Below are 23,703 nucleotides of genomic sequence, written 5' to 3' on the forward strand. Positions count from 1 at the left end.
GTGTATGTTTTGACACCACAAAGTGGGAAGTGACAGAGACAGGATGTTTGTGTTCCTGTGATCCGTGAAGTGGGACTATTGTCCTTTGTTCTTTCTCTCTTTGCTGCCTGATGCTGGAGAGAGAGGGAGCCATGTTGCAGTGCTCCGTGTGTGTTTATATGTAAATAAAGTAGATTAGCCAATATGCTGTGTTGCTGAGGTCTGTCACGCATGATGCACAAACTCTGCGGATCCCTAAGTGTGCCGGTGTCGGTTGGCATCAGTTGCTGTGACGTTCAGGCAGAAGAAAGCTTTTGAAGCTCCCGAACAAAAGACCAGGAGGGAGGGAACATGCCAGTCGGGCATGTGTCTCTGCCAGGGTCCTACTCAAGGGTAGGCCGAACTCCTAACAGAGCTGATGGGTCTCCAACCCACGAGGAGTTAGGGACTTACCCTGCATGTGACTTACCCTGGTCTGAATACAGATATTGGATTCTTGTCTCATTACACATGCTAAAGCTATTTTGGGTCATTTGCATACTATCCCTTGCTTTTTCCTGTAGGACTAATTGCAGACCACAGGTTGACCATACCCACTGAGTCAATCACCCATCTCCCACTACCCTTCTGAGAAAAACCCCACCCCTCCCTCCCTCTCTATAGAAGGGTCTGGTGACTTCTGTTTTTGTGTATCTGAAGAAGTGTGCATGCACACGAAAGCTTATACCCAGAACAAACTTAGTTGGTCTCTAAGGTGCTACTGGACAATTTTGACTGCGTGAGACCAACACGGCTACCACCTGAATCTCCCTGCATGTGAAGACAGGCTCTGGAAATTGAGTGGCCAAGACCCAGAGGGGGTCCCAGGGTCAAGAAGGCGATTTCTGCCTGTGCTGAAGAGGGAAGTGAGGGGCAGGTGGGGCTGGTCCATCTGGGAAGAGAGCCCATCTAGGAGAAGGAAGACTCTGATCCTAAACCTCTGCCGCCTTGCAGGACACCTTCGGCGGAAGAAAAGGCTCACAAATCTGGAGTGGAGTCCCTAAGATGGTTGTACGCCTCTTTCCGGCAATGCCTGCAGCCAGGCTGGTGCCCAGCGTCTTGCTCTGCCTTCCTCTGGACCACGTCAGTGAGGTGAGAGAGAAGGACCCCCAGACCCACCAGCCAGGCTTGCGCCCCAGAGGGGTCACTTGGCTGCTGCTGCTGCTGCTAATGCAGCAGTTTGACTTCTCCCCCAGCGGCGCACTCCATTGTCTCTCAAGGCAGAATCGCACTGGTGACGCATGCCAAGCTTGTTGCCTGATAAAACCCCTCCATCCTCATGTGGTTTCTAGGCAATGTAGAGATCAGGTGGGATTGCTATGAGGAATTATAAAAAATATGGAGCAAGCCATTTGTGTCCGCCATGAAAGCATGGCCTTGGCTGGGTTTGCGCCATTTTGATCTGATTTCTGACCAATCCATGCCTCTGCATCTCTGTCCTATTTCTCTGCCTGACAGGCACCTATCAGCATTCTAAAACACAGGCCAGTTGTTCATCAGGCATCCTGGGTCATCAAGATAGAAGGTAGCCTGGATGTAGTTTAATCTTTAGATAGATCTTAAGGGCCAGGAAGAGAGTTCACAAGGAGATGGTAAATAGTGTTTACTGCTGTTTATGAGCTCTGGGGTTTTCCTAAAAGCATTCCTCCTTGCTTCCGCTTTTATTCACTCTGAACTACATATGCATGCTCAAGTAGGAAATAGGTTCTTTGTAGTTAAAAGAATTTCTTCTGATCTGACTTTGTCCCATGTGGGGTTTTTGAAATGCTCAAAGGAAATATGATTGGTTCTTACAAACACTGTGTAAAAAGTTCTTTTGTGAATAAAACGACCTGGGCCGAGGGATGGACAGGATTTATTACTGGCACCTCCTCCCAGAGTCTTGCTGGTCAAGCCTCGTGTGTATTCTATTAGTCAGAGTCCAATCCTTCCTTTGCTTTGGGAACGCTACAGGCCTGGCACCAGTGGAAGTGGAGATGAGCCCTTGAAATAGTAGCCGTAAATCAGTCATTTCAAGGGGTCTACTCTAAGCTGAATCCCACCCTATTATGGTTCAGTGTTGCATGAAGCATCAAGCATGTCCTGCCCTGGACTCCAGCAAATGGATGTCACTGGGGAGGGCCAAGTTCCCATTCTGTGTGTGTGTGTGTGTGAGAGAGAGAGAGAGAGAGAGGGGGGGGGTGTCCATTGATTTGTTATAGCATTTCTCCAAGGAGAGGGACCAGCCATGAGCTCACACTCACTTCCAATCTTATGTTTATTATTACTAGTATTAGTATTTGTATTCTTAACAAGAGTATAATCTTCATAATTATAAATAAAATTTGTTACACGGTTGCCTGAAAGTTACAGTTTCCTGAGTGGTCTTACAAAGCAAAAAGCAGCAACAACAAACCATAATACAATACCAGAAACACAAAATGCAACAATTTGAAGAATGAAACAAAACAAAAAGAACAAGACTTTTCTGTGAGTAGAGAGAGAATAAAGCCATTTGCCAGCTCACCATAAACCACCCTTTCCTTTCATCTGTTCCAAATCCAATACAGTGGTACCTTGGGTTAAGAACTTAATTTGTTCCGGAGATCCGTTCTCATCCTGAAACTGTTCTTAACCTGAGGTACCACTTTAGCTAATGGGGCCTCCGGCTACTGCTGTGCAATTTCTGTTCTCATCCTGAAGCAAAATTCTTAACCCGAGGTCCTATTTCTGGGTTAGCGGAGTCTGTAACCTGAAGTGTCTGTAACCTGAAGCGTCTGCAACCAGAGGTCCCACTGTAAATGGCTTTAGCAGTGGCCCTCTAGAGGCTGTGTCACCTTGGAAATGTTCCCCTGACCCTCCGGCCTCGGGGAGGGAGACGATAGGAGGTCCCTCTCTGAAGGGAACCATTCGGAGCCTGACACTGGAAGGCACAGCTTTCCAAACTGTTCTTGTTGGTGACACACTTTTTAGACATGCATCGATTTAAACCACAGAGCCCAGGATTTGCCGATCAGAAGGTCAGCAGTTCGAATCCCCGCGACAGGGTGAGCCTCCATTGCTCGGTCCCTGCTCCTGCCAACCTAGCAGTTCGAAAGCACGTCAAAGTGCAAGTAGATAAATAGGTACTGCTCCAGCGGGAAGGTAAATGGCGTTTCCGTGTGCTGCTCTGGTTCACCAGAAGCGGCTTAGTCCTGCTGGCCACATGACCTGGAAGCTGTATGCCGGCTCCCTCAGCCAATAAAGCGAGATGAGGGCCAAAGTCGGCCACGACTGGACCTAATGGTCAGGGTTCCCTTTACTAATTCATCTTTACTAGCAAACCTGAGGGTGTGTCTCCACAGCAGTGACCAAAGGAGGAATGACCGCTGGGAGGAGCAAAGAGAGAAGGAACGCCCTGGTGCATCTGCAGCAACACAACCAGGCACCTTCCTCTGCCCCACCTGCAACAAAACATGTCTCTCCCTTATCGGTCTCTACAACTACAGCTTCTTCTTCTTCTTCTTCTTCTTCTTCTTCTTCTTCTTCTTCTTCTTCTTCTTCGGCGATGCCAACACAGTTGGGAACTGTAGCTCTGTGAAGGGGGTCTCTCCACACCCCTAATAAACTATGGTTCGCAGGATTCGTGGATGGGGGGACCATGGCTGTTACAAGTAGCACAAGACACACATTCAGTGTATGTAGTAGAAAAGTTAGGCCTGATGGCAGGAAGGGGGTTCATTGCTGGGAAAAGGAGAAGGCCTTGCCTGTCGGGGGTCTTTGGACATATTTTGGCCCTACTGAGCTCACACTGGCTGTGGTTATTGAGCGTTCTTCTCACAGATGTATCTTTTTTTTGTTGAACAGTGACACCATTGCAGGGCTCCTTGGCTCATTTGAACGCAGTTGCCACTAGAACCGCTACAAGTCCAAATACTTTCAGCTCTAGAAAGACAAAGATGACAGTCAAGGCACAAAGCCCCAATCCCTCCTCACCATTTATCATTATCTGAGTTTCTGGGCTTCAGCTCTCCCACCAACCCTGTCCATCATCCATGCTGACTGAGGATGATGGAAGTACAGCTCCAAAAAGCTCACCTGAGGTCACTGTGATGTCAGCAGGTGGGGGGGCACCGGTCAAATTTGGCCTAATCCAGTCCCTCAGCCAGATCCACTCTCACACGCACTGCCCAATTTACATGCTAGATCAGGGCAAGGGAGGGGGGCAAATCTAGCCCAGCATTCTGGTCTCACAGTGGCCCATCGGACGCCCCCAACGGGACACTCCAAAGCAAGGCTCCCCTCATGTGGTTCCAGCCCCTGGAATTCAGAGACCGTGGAGGCAGAGCAGAGCCTTCAGGGTCACTTGGACTGATTTTGTATCTGAATTATTGCTTTGCTCCCAAATTATTGTCCTGGAAAAGTTGTGTTCTGAATAGGTAGGCTGGACACACTTTTGGGGGAAAAATAAGACTTTCCAGAAAACCTCAGAAATGTTTCAGTTTCTCCTGGGATACCAATGGAAACAATTCCACAGAAAGCCCAGTTTTGCCCAGTGAGCAAATGTCAGCCTGGGTTTTCTGCAGAATTGTTTCCATTGGTAAAGAGCGTGTTTCCGTGAGGAGGAGCCCTAAAAGAAGCGGAAAGGCTGCAGGGTGCAGATGCGGGGGGGGGGGGGGGGGGGGCTGACAGGGGGAACTCTGCTCTGTTCAGCAAATCTGACTTGATGGGGAGCAAAGGGACAGTCTCTATTCCACTTACTGTCCAAAGTCCGAACCATCAACCCATTTCCAAAAGCTTTCGAAAGAGCTCCAGCTTTTAAGTCCAATCCAGTATTGATCACTCTAGGAGAAAGAATAAAATATTAACAGGGAAAGACCTCCTTCCCAATGGATCTCTCCTTCCTCCGTTTTAAGAGGCTCATATATGCAGAACCAATACAGTTACTAACAGTCCCCAGGACACCCGTCCCAGAATCCTCCACAACACCCCTTCCCAGCTCTGGGACTGGAGAGTTGGCTGCTCTTATCTGCAGCCAAGGCATAGTGTTGCATCTCTGAGCCCCAATCTCTGAGTGGTGTGAGATCCCAAGGGTTCCAGGCGCTCACCCAGGCTTTGTGTCTCCTTTTGGAAATGAGGCACAGAGGAGACTGTGATGTCTTTATGACATATGGTCTATTTGCAGTGCACCTTTATGCAACCTGAGCCTGTGATGGAGGGGTTCACAGCATCAACACCCCCAAAGTGTCTTGTTTCTCACCACAGCTGCCTTGGATTCCTTTGTGCTCGGCCTCTCTGACTTTCTCTGAATTTAGAGGAGTCTAGCACCCCTGACATTCCCTGGTCAGTATATAAACATTCCCTGGTCAGTATACAAAGTCTCCCAAATATATACCTCCCCTTCCCCCAGAAGTTCAAAAGTACACAATTCAGCGAGGAATGGCCCACTGGAGGTTATGTATATGGAGCAAAAATGCTCACAGCTTCTTCAGGAGCAGATCCTGTGCACATTCTTCTTCCCAATCTACATATGGGGCTAGAGTGACCCACTGAATCCCCACCAGTTCTATGGTGTTTCTTTGGCAAGTGCACTGAGAAATCAAGGGGTTATGTCTTCCCCCTTGCTCCCTGTCCTGGTGGATATTTCTTCATGATCTGCTAGACTCTGGACTTGACTCCCCAGCACCAGCAGCCCCATTCCCTAAAGTCCGAGGCATTTACACCCCAAAGTTATTACCTTATCAATGAATGTGGCACCCCATAGCTGTTTTGCACTCCAGGGCTTTAAAACAAGAAGCTGAGATGACATGGTCTCACAGGCTTCCTCGCTTTCCGCCCAAGTCTTCATTTCCTGTGAAATCCACAGGCATTTCCACCTGAAGAGATTCCATCCACGGGGACAACAGCCTAAGGAAGACAAGAGAAGGTCAAAGGAAGGCGTTGAGCTGAAAGCCACGTGGTTTCAAGCCGGCTTAGGGTGGGACCCAAATGGCACCCAGCTGGGACCCAGTGGAGACAAGGCCTCAGGCTGATGCAGGGAGAGAACCCTTTTCAAACACATTCCCAGACAGAAACAAGCCTATATTTCTAATTCAGGCAAAGTGGGAAATGGGGTGAGCTGACCATGTTCAAGGAGGGCATCAGTTCTGCCCCCAAGCACCGCTTGTGTTTGGCGCCACTGCAGCGTTTGCCCTCCTAGGTGTGTGACATCATACTGGGTTCATAAGGAAAGGGTTAACTAATTGGAAAATAAATAACCAATGGGAACCCAAGGAGAGGAGTTAGGAGTTAGAGTTAGGGTGGCTGAGAAGTCAGTCTGAGAAGAGAGAGTTACAGATAGGTAGCCGTGTTGGTCTGAAGAAGAAGTGTGCATGCACACGAAAGCTCATACCAAGTACTAACCTAGCTGGTCTTTAAGGTGCTACTGGAAGGAATTTTTTTATTTTGTTTTGAGAAGAGAGAGAGGGGGTAAGTCTGTGGGTTGGGCTAGTCTGATGTGAGAGAGGGAGAGAATTTGTTAAGTCAAACAGTTGAGATAATCAGTCAGGAAGGTGTTAGGAAGGTATAGGCTCGTAAAGAAACTAAAGTTAAGATACTGACAGGAATATTTTCTGAGAAACCATAAACTTGTTAATGTTTATAAAATAACCTTGTTTATTTGGTTCAATTTAAAAAACTGTCTGGACTCAGTGTGTACCCGAGAGTAACGGGTTGGTGGCAGCGGGGAAGCGAGCACAGTGGTGGCACAGGGATCAATAGACCGTTCAACGTCCGGGGACCCTGTGTGATCGCCACAGCCACTTCATCAGAAGACTGAGAGCTGTGAAAGGACCTTTCCCTGATACCCTCTGGCAAGAGGGAAGAGTGACCGGTTCTTCCTAGCCACCAGCTAATTGCACTCGAGTAGCACAAAAGGAAAGCACAATGAACAAAAAGCTGAGTCTTCTTTGGCCCGGAGGGAGGTAGCTGAGATAGCCTTCCTTCCTTCCTTCCTTCCTTCCTTCCTTCCTTCCTTCCTTCCTTCCTTCCTTCCTTCCTTCCTTTCTTCCTTCCTTCCTGTTATATTTCCCCCAGATGCTTCACTCTAACCGGGAGGAAGCATTGCAACTTGCATTCTTCTGCACATAATGGAGTTGCAGCCAAAGCGTACAGAGTGTAGCTTGGTCCTCCTCGTGGGTTTTTGAGATTTTTTTAAACCCTGCCCTTCTTCTAAGGAACTCAAGGCTGTACCGTATGGTACTCCCTATCCTGCCATGGGCATAGTTGCCCCCCTAGATAAAGTGCAGTGGTACCTTGGAAGTCGAACGGAATGCGTTCCGGAAGTCCGTTCAACTTCCAAAACATTTGAAAACCAAATTGCGGCTTCTGATCTACTATTTAATGATCTACTATCATTAAAGGAAAATTGGATGGAGAAGGATGATGGAAGTAAAATGTAGGCCAGGCTTGGAGCTCTTGCCAGAGCAGATATGAGCTTCTCAGCCAAGTCCACCACCGCAGGGGAAGGGGATGCAGGGACACATGGGGTGTCCTGCCAGCCTTGCCATAATAATAATAATAATAATAATAATAATAATAATAATAATAATAATTTATACCCTGCCTATCTGGCTGGGTTTCCCCAGCCTCTCTGGGCAGCTCTGGGTTAGGCTTAGGCATACCAATGTTTTGGCAAGATTTGGTGTCCTCTATACTCTTCATGGTCTGGTCCAGAAGCTGCTGAACTGCATCCTTCTCCTTCTGCGTGAACATCAGGCTCTGGTTGGCTTGCCTCAGCTGCTCCTGCGTCCTGTTCCCAGCAGCCAGGCAGCTCCACAGGCTCCCGTTGGTGGAGTGGAGCTCCTCCTGGGCCTCTTCCAGCTGGGCCTGGGTCTGGGCCAGCCTGCCCTCCTGGGAGCCCATTCTCCGTTCCAGGGCACTGCCATCTTCAGTCGCCTGCTGCAGCTGCCGTGAGACCTGCCAGTCTGCAGAGCACAAGCAGGGGCGACATGAGAGGAGGAGGAGGAGGAGGAGGAGGTGGGACCTTCAGGTGCCAGGCAGGCAGTGTGGCAGAGAGGAGCCAGCCTCTGTTGGATGGGGGGAGACACAGGCTGGCTTGGCCCAATGGAACAGCTGCTCAGAGATATGCAAACAAGGGCTATGCATGTCTTATGTATTATACAGACATTTCCTACAACAGGGGAGACGATAAGGTGTGCTCCTGATGATGTGGGGCCCCAGCTCCCCTTGACCCTGGCCATGCTGGCCAGGGCTGATGGGAACTGGAGTCTATTATTATTATTATTATTATTATTATTATTATTTACACCCTGCCCATCTGGCTGGGTTTTCCCAGCCACTCTGGGTAGCTCCCGACAAAATATTAGAAGCACAATGAAACATCAAACATTAAAAGCTTCCCTAAAGAGGGCTGCCTTCAGATGTCTTGCTAAAGTCAGATAGTTGTTTATTTCCTTGACATCAGATGGGTGGGCGTTCCACAGGGCAGGTGCCACCACCAAGAAGGCCCTCTGCCTGGAGGGTGCCAGGCTCTCTGTCTCTGAGCCCAGGCTCCAGGGAAAGCTCTGAATCAAACGGCTGAAACATCTAAGGGTGCTTTCCCCCCTCCCCCATTTATCAGCTCAATGGGCTTGGGCAGGGGGCACCCGCTACTCACATCGGACCCCCAGTCCTATGGCGGCGGTGAGAAGGAAGAGGCAGGCGGCCAACAATGCCAGGATGGCGTACCAGGTCCGACGGTCTGACTCTGGAAGAGAACCTCAGTGGGGTCAGTTTGGGGTTCCTGTGGAATGGGGTCAACCCTCAAAGGAAGCCAGATCCTGGAGGGAGGGCTGTGCGGAGACAGGGAGCTGAAGGCAGCCCCCAATTCCCTGTCAGGCCCAAGCTTCTTAGTTGTGGGGAAGGAACAGACTGGCTCCTCCTCTGCAGAGATAAGTAATGTCCAAAGTTCCCCCAGTCCTCCTCCTCTTCCTCGTTGCAGGTGGAGGATCCAGGTGGGTTAAGAGCTGGCTGGCACTCACCTTTTGTTCCCTCTGTGGCAGTGGGATTCCTCTCCCCCTGGCAGGGGGGTCCCTGGACGTTCTCATAGGTCAGCTCTCCTTCACCGGGGTCTGGAAGAGGAGCCGAGGGCTCAGTCATGGAGGGGGGCATCCGGATCTGCTCCACTTGGCTCCATGTGCCTTTCTCCTGGCTCCTCTCCGGAGGGGTCTTCACGAACTGCAGGTCAGCGTAGGTCACATCCTGTGCCATCCTGGGGTGGGGAGAGGCCCTGCTGTGCCTGAACTGGCTGGCTGGTTGCTCCTGAGCTGTCTTCAGAAGAGATGAAATTGATGGTAAGTGAAAGAAACTGAAATCTGACAGGGTCTGTCAACCAACCACGAGCACCAGACTTCCTACGGCACTTGGTGTCTCGTCTATTTGGCATGCAAAGTCAAAGTTTCATGCAAGCCTGTCAAGGGACCCAAGGCATCCCCCCCCCCCCCCCGTGCACAGCAGAGCAGCAGAGCATTGCAGAGAATGTGAGGCTTCCTCTTTCTCAGCTGCTTCCTTCCCCAATTGGTTGCATTTGTTGGTGGTGCTTTTGTACAGAGCGATATTTCAAACCCTGAGCATCTGTCAGGGGTGCTTTAGGTGCAATTCCTGCATTGTAGGGGCTGGACTACATGATTCTTGGGGTCCCTACCAACTCTGAAATTCTATGTTTCCTATGATAGTAGCTATATGGTATTATTATTAATTGAACTTAATAGGGTGTGATGAACTTGGCTGGGAAAGAGGGAAATGTAATTATCTCTTTTGTTCCACTTGATGGGTGTTTGGTGGAGGGCAAGGGGAACCACGGGGCAGGGTCCAGGATGCTCAGATTACTGCCACCAGACCTCCCTTTTCATGATGTATGAGTGATGTAGTTTTTGGGGGGTGTAACATGGGGATGAGCAGCTAATAAAAGTTTGGGTTCTCTTTTGTTTGGGGCCTCCATCTTGTTCCACCTGGTGGCAGGTGGGAGTCCTGTCTCGACAGTCTTCAATGAAGACCAAGCCTCCTGGCTGCTGTTTTGCTCTGGGATTCCTGGCTGGTGTCCTTGTTTTTTGTCCAAGAGAGCCCTCAGATTTCTCTGTTAACAAAAGGAACTTAAAAAATTGAAGGCAACATGTGGCATGATTTTTTTAAATAATCAAAATGGTTCTGCCTGCAGTTCATCCCCCATTAAAGGCTTGACCCCTTATGGAATGGATGCTGCCCCCCTCCCGACATGTAGTCCCCTGCAAGCACTAGGGAAGGGAAATGTTGTTAACCTCCCTCTCGGGTGTTTGTTTTCCTTCCCCTTGTCACTTTCTCTCATTCCTGCCCCCTCCCCCCCCCTTCCATCCTGGAGCCCTAGGCGCTGCAGATGTGACTCCCAGGCAGGTGCTGCCAGAAACAAATCTGAAAATAAGAAGAGCCTGCAGCTGGATCAGGCCAACGCCCCATCCTGGCCAGCATCCTGCCCCCCCCCCCCCGTGGCCATCCAGATGCCTCCTATGGGAAACCCGCAAGCAGGATTTGAGCACCAGAGAATAGCCCCTTCCTATGGCTTCCAGCAACTGGGATTTGGAAGCGCTGCTGCCCCCAGCTGTGACCACTGCGGCCAGGATCCATGGACAGAGCTCTCTCCCCCTCCAGGGATTCCTCTCATCCTCTTTTCGCCGCCCAATTTGGGAGCCATCTCTGCCTCCTGGGGGTGCCACACTTGAACTGCGCGGCGTGAACCTTCCCCCATTCACCTTCACTGGAGCTCCGTCAAGTCTAGAGCCAGCGCTTCGTTTCAGAAAGGTGGTTGCCTCTTTTGCCCTCGGACACCACCCCCAGGATCAAAACATCCCCCAGCCCCCCCTGCAGGGGAAGATTGTGGGACGCCAACAAGGGGAGTGATCCTGATTGCAAAAACTGCATGGCGGATAAGCTAAGGTTACCCGATTTTTTTCAATGAATTTGGGGGACTTTAACTAACTAACTAACTAACTAACTAATTAAATAAATACTACACGTTCAGGACGTTGATGCTGCAGCGATGGGGGTGGCAGAGGGGCGGCCACCGCCTTGACCTCAACCGCCACGTTTCCCCTTCCTCTGAGGCAACAATTGATTGCTGTTAGCCCTTGTTTATTGTTGTTAGCCCGGCTTTGGCTGGGGAGGGCGGGATATAAATAAAATTTATTATTCTTCTTCTTCTATCTCCTTTCTCCATGAGCCTGGGCAGCGCCCGAGTTGTTGGTTCTTCGGTGGAGGTGGTGGGTCAGGCATGGAAGGTGGAGAAGGAGGGCCAAGAGCGGCAGTGGTGGCGAGGCTCCGGCAGCGCCATGCCTCCCTTCCCATCCGAGAAGCCCCAATCCCATTCCCACTTGCTGCAAGCAGGAGGGGCGGGGATCCCTCAGCTGGGAAGGGAGGCTTCCCGTTGCCTAACTGAGAGATTCCTGCCCCCTCCTTCTTGCACACAAGCTCCGATAGGCAGCATGAAGCCTCCCTTCCCAGCTGGGTTGCTGGGGTCAGGGAAGGTGGAGGCAGCCCAGAAGCTGCATCTTGGAGCCCCTGCGCCACCATCATATGGGGACTTCCGAGCAGCTCCTGAAGCCAGCCAGAGCCAACTGCTCCGGGCTGCTGAGAAGCTGCTGGGGACATTAAATGAAATCCGGGGACATTCCGGGGATGGGATTTGTCCATGGGCTTATTCACAAATCTGGGGACTGTCCCTGAGAAACGGGGACATCTGGTAACCCTAGGATAAGCGCTGATCCTCCCCTGCCTGTCCCCAACTTTGCCTCTTTTGAAACAGGAAGTTTGCTGGCGGGCTCCTTTTCCACCTGCCCCGAGGGTGCTTCCTCCGGAAAGGAGGGCTGCCTTCTGCCCTGCCGCCTTTGCTGGCTGTGCTTTCACTGAGTGTGCCAGTTGTGATATTGCAAGTCGGGACCCCCTCCCATTTGGGGAGGGGGCAGAGGTCTAATTGTTACATTGCTGCATTGTGCTGTGGATGAACACCTGATCTGTGGGTGCCTCTGGGATCCAATTCATCTGTGGGGCATTGCAGTGCAAGGAGGGTGTCACTATTTAGCTGGAATCGCTCTGGTTCGACAAAAGTAATGGCTGGAATGAAGGCGTGTGCTGGCACCAGATATGAGGCCTGTGTCTCTGATGTGCTCCACAGGCGTGCGCCACTTAATGCACAGCTTCGGCTTTGGGATGGGGTTCAGCTGAAACCAACCCCCCACACGTGGCGACCGTGACAGGGTCCCTGCTAAAGAACCCCCCCACTGACTCCAGGCCCAAGAGCAGGAGCAACAACATCCCAAAGGGCTTTCGCCAGACCCAAAGGAGGACTCATGGGAGTGGCTGGGTGCAGGGATACCAAAAAGGGATGTGGAAACATTGGAGAGATCAGTTCTAGTGCTTTATTCAAGACAGGTGCAGACCTGCAGCACATCAGCCGGGCCTCCCAGGCTTTACAGACGCAGGACGGCCACAGAAGCCAGGAGGCGGCTTGTCCACACCCAAGTCAATGTGCAGGTATTCATTAGACACAAAGCAGCAGACATCGCTTTGGCCAGGACTTCCCATCGCTTCACCTGACCAGATGAGGGGATAGGTGCCAAATAGCCCAATCCTACAGGTAGCTCCTCTTTCTGGACTCAGAGCCCAGCACCCCAAGCTCAGTGATAAGACAAAGTCAGCTAATAATAATAATAATAATAATAATAATATTTATTATTTGTATCTCCATCCATCTGGCCGGGTTTCCCCAGCCACTCTGGGCAGCTCCGCACAGAATATTAAAAACAAAGAATATCAAAGCAAATAAATATAAATATAGATGAGATCATTGCTGCAACCACTACAAGTTAATTGTGGGGCTATCTTGACCACCAAGATGGTGTTTGCAGAGCTTCTGGAACAGTCTGCCTTTGGTTCAGCCCACCCTGGAGCCCACCAGGTGCCAGGTGAGCAGCAGGGAGCAAGGCAGCCGCAAAGGCCCTCTCCCTTCTTGCCACCCTAAGAGCGAGTCTGCAGCTGGATCAGGCCCTCTAGTCCAGCCTCCTGTCCTGTCCTCCCAGTGGCCAGTGGCCAGCCAGTTGCCCCCAAGCAGCGCCCCAGAGCAAGAGCCCCTCCCCTCTGCTTTCCAGCGAGGCCAAGCCCGGCCATTGTGGCTGCAGCCAAAGCTGGCCGCCTCCTCCAGGGATGCCCCGCTCCAGGTGGGCGGCCATCGCTGCCTCCCGAGGGGGCGAGTTCCGCAGTTTAACGCTGCGCTGCGCGGAGAAGGACCCTCTCCAAGCTTCCTTGGGGTCCCGGTAGGCTGGCATGGGAGGAAAGGGGCTTCTTCCCTCAGGCTTGGGGTCCAGCCAGAAGCCGAGGAGTCGGTGGAGAGGGTTGGGGTCCAGCCAGGGCGGCCGCGTTGCGCAGCTGGGAGAGGCGCAGCCAGGGGGTCCTCGTTCTGCCCCCGAAGGGGTTCCCCGGCAAAGGGTCCCGTCGCGCTTGCTCGCTGGCAGAGGCTTGGCGGGTGCAGCCCCCCGACAGGCCGGGCGGGGTCGTCGTTGCTGCTGCTGCTGCTGCCCTCGCCGCCTCCGCGCGCGCCCTGCTCCTGCGCAGCCTCGCCCGGCCGGCCATGCGGAGCCCCGAGCCTCGTCGCCGCGGGCGGGCGGGCGGGCGGGCGGGCGGGCGAGGGACCGGGCGCGGCCGGGCATCCGCAGAGCCGCCGCTGGCCAGCCGGACCCCGAGCGCAGCGGCAGGTAAGGCGAGCCGGAGCCGGGAGAGGCGGGCTCGCGCTCCCTTCCTCGCCGGGCGCGCGCCTTGCGCTTGGCCGGGCAGCTCAGCTGCAGCCCCGGCAGGGAAGGAGGACGGGCGGGCGGGCGGGCGGGCGGAGCCCGGGAGTCCTGGTCCTGCCCCGGCGCAGACAGGGCCTCTGAGCGTGTGCAGAGGGGCGCCCGCCAGCTGCTGCGCCCTCTGGAAAAACAAAGGGCTGCCGGAAGCGGCCTCGGGCCTTCAGTCCCTTCGGGGGCCTGGCCTGGCCGGGGGTCGGGTGGGCAGAGAAGGGGGCCCTAGGTTGCCTTCGCCCAGCCTAGCCTAGATAGAGTCGCAGGGGGAAATCTCCTCCGCAATTGCCGGCGCCGCTCTCCGTGAACTGCGATTCCCCCATGCAGCTAGGCAGGGCTTATTCGTCTGCCTGGTCCCTCCAGCTCAGAACGAGTCCTTCTGCATGCCAGACAGGTGTCCTTCCCTCGAGACGGAGGGGCATACCAGGCTGGCCTTGTGCTGAGCCATGCAGCTGAGCATTATTGACACTGGCTGGCAGAGGCTCTCTCCCAGGTTTCAGGCAGGGCACCTTCCCAGCCCACCCGGAGATGCCAGCAGAGACCCTCTGAGCTGGGCCCTACGTGGGAAATGGCCATAGGGCCAGTCAGAGGCTGGGTCCAGCTGGCTCAGTATTGTCACCCCAGTGGGAGGCAAGTGAGCAGGACCAGCTGCTGGGAAATTGGGAATTGTGAGGTGGGGGGAGTCCAGGAGCCACATTCAGGGATGCTGAAGAGGGAGGCAGGCAGGCTGCCAGAGGAGGGAGCTGTTTGGGGTCAAGGGGCAGCCGAGGCCCAAAGCAGGAGGTCTTGCAGGGGCCTCATCATTGCCTGCATGAGGGAGCCTGATGGCGGCAGCAAAGGGGGAGTCTGGTGAAACCCCCCCTCCCAGCAGAGCTCCCTGGTTTCCAGCTGACCCTGGGACTGGTGCCCCATCTGGCTCCTTCCTGGTGCCCGCCCTGGTTCTGCCAGCCCCTTCTTTCCGTCTTCCCTGCAGGTGCCCACCCCACAGAGCTGCCCTGAATGATGCCCAGGGGCCGTGCCTGGACCCAGCAGGAGATCACCTGCCTCCTGGCGTTCATCGGAGGCTGCCGGCAAGTGACGCTGCTGATGGCCTCCACCTCGCGCCCCAACGAGGCCCTCTGGCGAGAAATCTCCCGCCGGCTGGCCCTGGCCGGCTACAGCCGCAACGTGGCCCAGTGCCGCTCCAAGTGGAAGGCCCTTAAGCAGGCCTTCTACTCCGAGTGGGAGACCCAGAGGCAGCAGGCCGGGGGGCGACGCGCCCCACAGGCACCCCCCCACTACAAGACCATGAAGAGGATCTGGGAAGCTGCGGGGAGACCTGTCTTTGGGGAGAGGCGACTGCCAGGTAAGGGAGCCTCCTCTCCCCCCTGCCCCCCTTCCTTAGCCAGCTTTGGGTGGGCTTCAGGGGAGCCCCGGTCCTCTCTGCACCACCCAGGATTGGGGGGACGTGAACAGGTACGGTGGCAGAAAGAGGCAGGTGGTGGGAGAGGAGGGGTGAGAGAGCAGCAGCAGAGGCCTCCCTACTCTTGCTCACCCCACCCCCGGGGGCTTTTTCGGTCAGAAACAGGAAGGAACAAACCCTCTCAGTTTGAGCAGGTGCTGTTACCTGTACAGGTTCAAACATTTTATCCACAAGAATGAGGGAGGGACTCATTTTTTTTTTTTAAAGAGAAAGACCAGAAATGCCCTGGATTTGCAAAGGATGGAGCTGTGTGGCCTCAAGCCATGAAAATTTCTCTACTTACTGGCCCCATCTGAAGCTAACTGGGAATGCCAGTGCCTTGGCAACACAGGGGTGAATGTGGGGTGTGTGGGGCGTACCCAGGCCTAATGCTTTTTTAAAAAAATGGGCATCGAGAGAAGCTGGCAGAGAGAGAGACGCGAGCAGAAGAAAAAGGCTGGAATGGATCTGGAGCTATGACCTGCGCCAATTCCCAGCAGCAAGGCAGATCCATTCCAGCCTTTTTCTTCTGCTCGCATCTATCTGTGTCATGTGGTTCTTCCTCCATCCAAGCACCACTTGCCACCTTGGGTGGAGACAGATCCGTGAGGATGAGGGGCTGCTTTGGTGGCTTGCATGCAAGGAGGAGGAGGGGCTATCCTGCCCTCAGCCCCCCAGATCTGCCCTGCTTCTGCTCAGCTTGGCATGGGGCTTTTTCTCTGCAAGAACAATCTCCTGTTTGGCCTTGTAGACCACTCTTGTTGAAGTTCTTTTGCCTCTTTACCTCTTCCTTGCCCTTTTTTGTTTGCTTGTCATTCCCCCCCCTTCCTTTGTTGAAATATGTATTTTTTAAAAAACCACGGAGTGCCCATCCTAATCAAATGTGCTGCTTGCATCTGTGCTTGTCGACTGCTGTCTTGCTTGGTTACCTGTGGCCCATTGTGTTGGACTACAGCTCCCATCAGCTCTGGACAGCACAGCTCTGCTGCCGCCAGTATCCTATGGCCGTCCATGCTGTGCCTGATGGGAGTTGTAGTCCAAACCAATGGGAGGACATAGGAGGACACCAGGTTGCCAATGGCTGTCCTATGAGAGTTGCCTTATGAGTCCATTTTCCTTCCAGATCTAGGGATGCTGCCTCCCCACAAGGACAGGGGCGACCCAGAGGCCAAGCCATCTCTGTCCTTGCCACAAGAGATGGCAGGCAGCAAAACCCAGGATCTGTGTGGTGGGAGACGGTTGACTTGCTCAGCTTCTGCGTGTCAGGCTGCTGGTAGGTGTATAGCTGAAGGCAGAGAGGGGAGAACACACCAAGGAATCTGCTCCTCTGTTGGAGAGGCAGTGACAGCCACCAATCTGGATGGCTTTAAAAGAGGAAGTGACAAACTCCTGGAGGAGGAGAGGGAGATCTGTGGCTACGAAGCCGTGTTGGCTCTGCTCTGCCTCCATGGTCACTGGCGGCAATGCTTCTGAATACAGTGGTACCTTGGTTCTCAAACTGAATCTGTTCCAGAAGTCCGTTCCGAAACCAAAGTGTTCCAAAACCACGGCTCGCTTTCCCATAGAAAGTCATGCAAAATGGATTAACCCGTTTCAGACTTTTAAAAACAATACCCCAAACAGCAATTTAACACGAATTTTACTATCTAAAGAGACCACTGATCCATAAAATGAAAGCAATAAACAATGTACACTGAAAAATGAAAGCAATAAACAATGCAGTTCACGCAATCAATCAATCAATCAATCAATCAGAAGCCGAACTGGGTTCCATACAGTCACACACACACACACACACACACACACACAGAGAGCCACAAAAATGCAAAATAGCAAAAACACAGACCTCAGCGTAACACTCAAAACGGAAGTGTGGCACTTAAATCAGAAGCATAACACTCAAAACTGGAGCACGTTCGACTTCCAAAAAAATTTCGCAAACTGGAACACTTACTTCCAGGTTTGCAGTGTTTGGGTTCCAAGTTGTTTCAGAACCAAGGTACCACTGTATCATTTACTGGAAACCACAGGAAGGGAGAGTCGCTCTTATTCTTGGGTCCTGATTCTGGGTTTCCCAGTGGGGCAGCTGGTTGTTGGACTAGATGGGCCCCTGGCCTGATCCAGCAAGCTCTTCTTCTGCTCTTAAGGAGAGGGGGGTTGCCTGCAGGAGTTGAATCATGAGCCCTTTGCCGAATCTTGCAGATTCCCCCTCTGCCTGCGAGGGCTCCTTGAGGCCCTTGCCAGGGAGCCCGGACCGGCCAGCCTGCGCTGCAGAGAAGGACTCGCCTGAGACTGCGGGAGAGGAACAGGCAGCAGCGGATAATGGGCAGCCCTCTGGGCCAGACAGTCAAGGTGAGCGTCACTTCTTTGGATTGAGTGCTCCAAAAACAGGTGAGGTTGAAAGCACCCCAACACCACTGAACAACACTTGTGTGTTCGTCTTCTGCAACTCCACATTCTCCCAACATCCCTCGATTGTGGCAAGGTGCGATTTGACATGTGGCATTTCAGCCCCATCTAGGGAAAAGTTTATGTTGTTGTTTTTACAGATTTTGGGGTCCTATTGGAGGGAATGAGAAAAATGAAAAAGCCATGTACACAAACTGCCTGGGGCCCAAGTGACCCCGCAAACAACTGCTGCAGTTCCTTATTTACTTTTCATGTCTGCAGATGCTCAGCTCAGAACCTCTTCTTTCCATTTCTTCTGGGAAGAGAATGCATTCGTACAAGGCAATTTGCTCGCCTTCCCTGAAATGCATTTACAAATGGCATAGGAACCCCCCCCCCCCGGGCTTCCAAATCTCCTTCTGAAATCTACAGAAAACGTGTCCGTTCTCTCTGGTGTTTTTGGAGAGGTCCCCCTTGGGTGGTGTCTGCCCTGACCTCCCCCCTTGCTCCCGCCTCCTCTCTCCCCTCTCAGGGCCCGGCATCGTCAGCCTCCTGCAGAGCATGCAGCAGATCCTGGTGCAGATCCTGCGCACGTCGCGGCAGCAGCAGCTCCTCCTGGAAAGCCTGGCCAGCGACACCGTCTCCCACCTGCACGTCATCTCGGACAACCTGGTGCAGGTGGGCGAGACTCTGAACGAGTTGCTGCTCCACAGCCATGCACACTCGGCCGATCCGTACGGCATCCGCACCCCTCTTCACGGGGCCCCGTCCCAGCCCTGTTCCCCGGGGGCCCCACCTGCCTCTCCCCTCCTCAAGGAAGAAGCTTGGCTGCTACCTGCCGCGGGCTTCCGGCCTCACGGCTCGGCCCCACCCTGAGCCACCTCCCTCTCCCAAGTTTTTGAGATTCCATCAGATTTGGACAGGGGCAGCACGAGGGACTCCATTTGCCCCTCTGTGCCGGGGGGGGGGCATTTTCCAAGGTCAGTGTTTGTATCCTTAGAGAAAAACCTCCAGACTTTTGTAAAATTTTATTTTTTCAATAAAATTTAAAAATGAGGAAATGTATTATGCCTCTTTCCTGTGCAGAAACCTCAGAGCAGTGTTCAGAAATGGAGGGCTGAGAATATCCTGGCATGTTTGGGAGGGACATGTTATTCTACTCTTCTTGACATCCTAGCTTTCAACGTGCAGGGATTTATTTATTTACAGTGGAACCTTGGGTTGCGGACGTAATCCGGGAGGGAGGCACGTCCGCAACCTGCAGCATTCGTAACCTGCAGCACCGTGTCTGCGCATGCACGTGGCATGATTTAGTGCTTCTGCGCACGCATGAGTGGCAAAACCCAGAAGTAACCCTTTCCGGTACTTCCGGGTTTCCCATGGTCCGCAACCTGAAAACATGTAACCCGAAGCGTTTGTAACCCGAGGTGCCACTGTATTGCTTTTACTTCACTTTTATAAGCCTTTGCCTAGAGTCTGAAGTGGTGTGACACAGGCTTATTCCACAGGAGAACCAGAACCATTTCTGAACAGAAGCTGATTGCTGCAAAATTATAAGCCTTGAAGGAGATAAAAGGCAGATAGCATCCCCCAAGGGGGAAGAAACCCTCCGTCCATTAGGACTCATGACTCTGGGTCTTTCTGAAGGGCCAAGGGCTGTGTGTGCTTGCCCTCCAGCCCCCCAGCGTGGGGAGAGAATATCTTGCCCCATTCATTTCCAGCTTGCAGCACCAACAAGCTGAGCTGACTCTTCCAGGCGGTGGGGGTGGGGGGGTGGGGGTGTCCTCCCCTTCCACCCAAAAAGCACCACTTTACAGATCAGAAACCACAGATGGGCTATAAAATACCGGGAGGAGCTGAGATGAGTTTCTAGTTGAAATTAGTAATCCTAATGAGTAATATTAGGATTAGTTGTTGATTAGGATTAGGGTTAGGATTAGCATGTGTTGTTAATAATGCCTGTTTGCAAAATCTCAAAATTGTAGTTTGGGAAAGGACTCAAAGGCCCATTTAGTCTGACCTCTGCAATGCAGGAATTATTGCAGCTAAAATGCAGGAATTGCAGCTAAAAAGCAGGAATTGCAGCTAAAATGCAGGAATTGCAGCTATTCAGTGCCTCGCAGTCCCTCTCTCACATGCCCGGAGGTGGGCTGTCAGGTGTACATCTGCCTGAGTGGCTCCTGGCAAAACAGCCGCCCCCTCTGCTCCCTGAAGTGCCACTATATGTGTGAGGGGAGGGCGCTTTGCCCAACTGATGCAGAGTTTCCTGCAGGCTTCGCAGTCCTCATTCCGGCTGCTGCAACAGGCACAAAGAAAGCACCCAGTGCTGGATCACATCCTCCAGGTACGGGACGCTCCAGGACCAAGTCCAGGGACAAGGCCTTCCCTCTGCCTGGGATGTTGGAAAGCTGCTGCCGATCAGAGTGGGCCGTGTTGGGTCAGATGGGCCAAGGGTGCCTGGCAGCCTTGAAGGTGGAGCCTCGTTTCTTCCTGGGGCTCCCTTTTTTGCCAAGAGGCCCTTGGCACATCCAGGTTCTGCTGGGCCTACAGAATATTGTTTGTTTCCTTTACATCCCACTTTTCAGCCAAAAAATGCCAGCAGGACTTGCTTTCTCTAGCAGGAGGTTGGTGTTGGGGAAGGAGCCTGAGGAGAACAGCGCTAGGCTCTTTCTGCGATCCGAACTCGGAACAGGAGGAGGGCAAGGCCCCCGCCCCCCAATGCTGCCTTCTCCAGCTCACCACCTGGTGACCTCCGGCCTGTCTCTGCAGGCGTGCCGGGCTTCCCGCATTCTCCGCGTGGCCAGCTCCTGCTCTGGCGCCCTGAGGCTGTGGACCACCATCAGGTAGCGGAAGTTGCACACTCGCCACCTGGCGTTCTGCTTGGCAAAGCGGGCGCTGGACTTTGGCCGCAGCCCGGCCCGATGAGCCAAGATGCCCACGTAGGCGTCTTCCACCGGGATGGGGGGGACACTCTCTGCCACCTGCAGGATCCTCGCGGCTGCGTCCAGGGACAGGACGTAGCCAATGCCGCTGGCGTACGGCGGGTATTCTTCCGGGGAATAGGCTTCCCTTGGCACGTACCACTTGCTGGAGGGATGCCGGATGACTTTCCGCTTCTCCCGGGCAAAGACGGAGCCTGCATAGAGGCCGCTCCGGAGGGTGTTTTGCCTGCCCAGGAACTCCGGCAGCCGCTCCGTGTTGACAAAGCAGTCGTCGTCCGTCTTGAGGAGGTAGCTGGGCCGGCAGCGGGCGAGGGCCCACCGGACGCCATGCAGGACCTTCAAGGTGAGGTTGCGATAGGTGTCCAGGTAATTCCCCACCAGGACATCCCCAAAGTCCTCCTGCTCCTGCTGGATCTGCCGAGAGGCCCCCTCACCTGCGCCTCGGCCTACCAGGAACACAACCTGCCAAAGAAGTTGAAAAATATCTTCATGTATGTGACATGAGAGTCTTGATAGCACAAGGATGGAAGATTGAGGAAATCCCGACTAAAGAATCATGGCAAGAGAAGCTGATGGACTATGCAGAATTCGCAAAATTGACACATAAACTACGGGACAAGGATAACTGTGACTTTAAAGATGAATGGGAACCCTTTAGAAAGTATCTAAAGATGCAACAAAGCAAACTGGACTCCTTGGCAGGTTTTGAATAACACTCACAAACCTTTTATTGATAATAACCAGTTAGACAAATTAAGGTTTTATACAATTTTGTAACATGAAGAGAATAGCATTTATAGAGAAACCAGAGATTGGAACTGAGGGAAGTCAAGGGGGGCGGGGAGGGGGGTTGTTTTATGGGAGGGAGGGGGAGGAGGGAAAATGGGGGAAATTAAGGATGATATGTTTTAAGATAATGTTTTGTTTAAATTCCTAATATATTTTTTTTAAAAAAAGGAACACGACCTGCCATGGGTAAGGCTGGGGCTTCTCTCGTGCAGCCCAGGTCCTCCGTATCACCTGCCGGGATTCCACGTTTCCTGGGGCCGACGTCACAAGGATTAAGAGCACCTGTCCAGGCTCACAGTGCGGCTCCCAGCCAGCTTCTGAGAACAGAGGTCCAAAGTCCATCCCCGGGCGGGCTGCGTTTCCGGCTCCAGAGTGGGTCCTCTGGGGAGGCTCCTGCCAGGCAGCCAAGAAAGGGCTGGAGGCCCCCAGCAGCTTCTGCGCACCATCGGCCAGGAGCAGGAGGCACCAGAGCAGGATGGAGGAGAGCAGGAGACAGAGGCAGGCCAGACCCTTTGAGCCCCAGGGGCACCGGGGGGCCATGGGGAGTGGGGCATGGCAGTCCCGGCAGCCTCTGGTCACATCCTGCCGCTCGAGGCAAGGAGACGCAGCTGGGCAAGAGTGCTGGCCTTTGCTCTTGGCTGTTGGGCGCAGGCTGGCCGGCCAAAGGGCAGCCGCGAGAGGGAGGAGATCTGCAGGGGCCGAGGCCCAGCGCCACCCGGCCTCTGACTACGGCAGCCAAGGCCAAAGGGGGACTGGAGCGCCACAGGCAGGGCGAGGGGGGCTCTCCAGAATGCCACCTGCAGGCCCTTCATTTCGGCTGGCCGGAGGGAGGGCAAATAGGAAGGACGCTTTGTGGGGGAACCAGAGAGCGGGACGCGGGGACCCTGCTGCCTTTGGCAGATTTGCAGCGGCTGGGCAGCAGATCCATGATGGTTATCGATGCTCCCGGCCTTGGCCTCTCCTGCTCCTCTTGCATTTCCTAAGCAAAAGAAAAAAGGCAAATCTCACAAGGAGGGATACGTCCTTGCACAGCGCCTAGTCAAACTATGGAACTCCCTCCTGCAAATTGGATGGCTTGAAAAGAGGATGGGACACATTCCTGGAGGAGAAGGAGGAATTCCAGAATTCTTCTGGAAAGCCCAGGAGGGAAGGGGGCTGTTCTTGTACTCAAATCCTGCCTCCGGATTTCCCCATGACTGCATCTGCTTGGCCCCTGTGAGAACAGGGTGCTGGACCTGATGGGCCCCCTTTGCCTTGATCCAGAGGGCTCTTCTAACCAGGGCCTGATTGGGGTTGGATGAGGCCCTCAGCTCCTGAAGGTCATGGGGCCCTTTCTATGTCCAGCTGTCCTTTGTCAACAACAAATTGTCACTGTTTTTTGGGTTGAATATATGCTATATCAGGCATAGACAAACTCGGCTCTCCAGATGTTTTGGGACTACAGCTCCCATGATCCCCTAGCTAAGGACCTGGAGGGCCGAGTTTGCCTATGCCTGTGCTATATATGATTGATCGATCTAATAGGATCTAAAGCCATTCGCACATAACAAAATATGTATTTTATCAACGTAATTGTTGAACTGAAATATAATTGAGAAGAAGTATATTAATATAATATAGGAATGCGGGTGGCGCTGTGAGTTAAACCACAGGGCCTAGGGATTGCCGATCAGAAGGTCGGCGGTTCGAATCCCTGCAATGACGGGGTGAGCTCCCATTGCTCGGTCCCTGCTCCTGCCAACCTAGCAGTTCGAAAGCATGTCAAAGTGCAAGTAGATAAATAGGTACCACTCTGGTGGGAAGGTAAACGGAGTTTCCGTGCGCTGCTCTGGTTCGCCCGAAGTGGGAAGATGTATACAGTGGTACCTCGGGTTACCTACGTTTCAGGTTACAGACTCCTCTAACCCAGAAATAGTGTTTCAGGTTAAGAACTTTGCTTCAGGATGAGAACAGGATGAGAACAGAGGCCCGGCGCAGCAGGAGACCCCATTAGCTAAAGTAGTGCTTCAGGTTAAGAACAATTTCAGGTTTTTTCCTTGAATTTTTTTTAGGGCCCCTAAGAGGGTGGGGCCCTAAGCTAGAGCTTGTTTCGCTCATACGTCAGTCCGGCCCTGCTTCTTCCATTGCACCACAAGGAGGGCCAGGTTGCCCCAAGGAGGACACTTCCTTCCCACTGGACAGACGCGGCTGCTGGCGGCCCCTGAGCCTGGGCTCCCGCCTGGGGGCTTCCTCCGGGGGCCCCTGCTTGGCCCCTTGGCCCCGATCCAGCAGCCACGCTCTTCTAGGTCTCCCGTTGAGCCTCCAGCTGCAGAGGCAGTCTATCTCC

General features: G+C 53.3%; 3 protein-coding genes across 6 annotated transcripts; 1 reads left to right on the plus strand and 2 right to left on the minus strand.

Moving 5' to 3' along the window:
* Nucleotides 1-3,305: 3,305 nt before the first annotated feature.
* On the minus strand, nucleotides 3,306-9,261 carry LOC307226325 (B-cell differentiation antigen CD72-like). 2 transcript variants are annotated; one of them, XR_013843355.1, is made up of 7 exons: nucleotides 8,997-9,261; nucleotides 8,633-8,722; nucleotides 7,638-7,940; nucleotides 5,714-5,883; nucleotides 4,738-4,820; nucleotides 3,555-3,921; nucleotides 3,306-3,509 (listed from the first exon to the last, which is right to left on the minus strand). XR_013843355.1 is itself a non-coding variant. In XM_079995072.1 (6 exons), the coding sequence occupies exons 1-6, from the start codon at nucleotides 9,223-9,225 to the stop codon at nucleotides 3,798-3,800; spliced, it is 999 nt and encodes a 332-aa protein (XP_079851198.1). In that variant the 5' UTR covers nucleotides 9,226-9,261; the 3' UTR covers nucleotides 3,519-3,797. The 2 variants fall into 2 exon arrangements, 1 of the variants encoding a protein (XP_079851198.1); XM_079995072.1 differs by lacking the exon at nucleotides 3,306-3,509 and having other exon boundaries at nucleotides 3,519-3,921.
* Nucleotides 9,262-13,663: 4,402 nt separating this feature from the next.
* Nucleotides 13,664-18,707, plus strand: LOC307226326 (uncharacterized protein). Of its 2 annotated transcripts, XM_079995073.1 has the most exons (5): nucleotides 13,664-13,733; nucleotides 14,791-15,162; nucleotides 16,382-16,531; nucleotides 17,461-17,610; nucleotides 18,179-18,707. In XM_079995073.1, the coding sequence occupies exons 2-5, from the start codon at nucleotides 14,817-14,819 to the stop codon at nucleotides 18,520-18,522; spliced, it is 990 nt and encodes a 329-aa protein (XP_079851199.1). In that variant the 5' UTR covers nucleotides 13,664-13,733; nucleotides 14,791-14,816; the 3' UTR covers nucleotides 18,523-18,707. The 2 variants fall into 2 exon arrangements, with proteins under 2 accessions (XP_079851199.1, XP_079851200.1); XM_079995074.1 differs by lacking the exon at nucleotides 13,664-13,733 and having other exon boundaries at nucleotides 14,692-15,162.
* Nucleotides 18,660-23,184, minus strand: LOC307226320 (beta-1,3-galactosyltransferase 5-like). Of its 2 annotated transcripts, XM_079995065.1 has the most exons (3): nucleotides 23,166-23,184; nucleotides 21,555-22,356; nucleotides 18,660-21,050 (listed from the first exon to the last, which is right to left on the minus strand). In XM_079995065.1, the coding sequence occupies exons 2-3, from the start codon at nucleotides 21,915-21,917 to the stop codon at nucleotides 20,382-20,384; spliced, it is 1,032 nt and encodes a 343-aa protein (XP_079851191.1). In that variant the 5' UTR covers nucleotides 21,918-22,356; nucleotides 23,166-23,184; the 3' UTR covers nucleotides 18,660-20,381. The 2 variants fall into 2 exon arrangements, with proteins under 2 accessions (XP_079851191.1, XP_079851190.1); XM_079995064.1 differs by lacking the exon at nucleotides 23,166-23,184 and having other exon boundaries at nucleotides 21,555-22,691.
* Nucleotides 23,185-23,703: the final 519 nt, after the last annotated feature.

Source organism: Podarcis cretensis (assembly GCF_951804945.1).
Source record: "Podarcis cretensis genome assembly, chromosome: 11".
Taxonomy (NCBI): domain Eukaryota; kingdom Metazoa; phylum Chordata; class Lepidosauria; order Squamata; family Lacertidae; genus Podarcis; species Podarcis cretensis.

Excerpts from the sequence above, each read along its gene's own strand:
- LOC307226325 (XM_079995072.1), bottom strand. The coding sequence starts at position 9,225 with ATGGCACAGGATGTGACCTACGCTGACCTGCAGTTCGTGAAGACCCCT. Across the intron at positions 7,941-8,632 it reads CATAGGACTGGGGGTCCGAT|ACTGGCAGGTCTCACGGCAG; the intron begins GTGAGTAGCGGG and ends TGTGCTCTGCAG. Across the intron at positions 3,922-4,737 it reads GATGGTTCGGACTTTGGACA|AGCTGAAAGTATTTGGACTT; the intron begins GTAAGTGGAATA and ends TTGTCTTTCTAG.
- LOC307226326 (XM_079995073.1), top strand. The coding sequence starts at position 14,817 with ATGATGCCCAGGGGCCGTGCCTGGACCCAGCAGGAGATCACCTGCCTC. Across the intron at positions 15,163-16,381 it reads TGGGGAGAGGCGACTGCCAG|ATCTAGGGATGCTGCCTCCC; the intron begins GTAAGGGAGCCT and ends TTTTCCTTCCAG. Across the intron at positions 16,532-17,460 it reads TTCTGCGTGTCAGGCTGCTG|ATTCCCCCTCTGCCTGCGAG; the intron begins GTAGGTGTATAG and ends CGAATCTTGCAG.
- LOC307226320 (XM_079995065.1), bottom strand. The coding sequence starts at position 21,917 with ATGGCCCCCCGGTGCCCCTGGGGCTCAAAGGGTCTGGCCTGCCTCTGT. Across the intron at positions 21,051-21,554 it reads CCCAGCCTTACCCATGGCAG|GTTGTGTTCCTGGTAGGCCG; the intron begins GTCGTGTTCCTT and ends CTTCTTTGGCAG.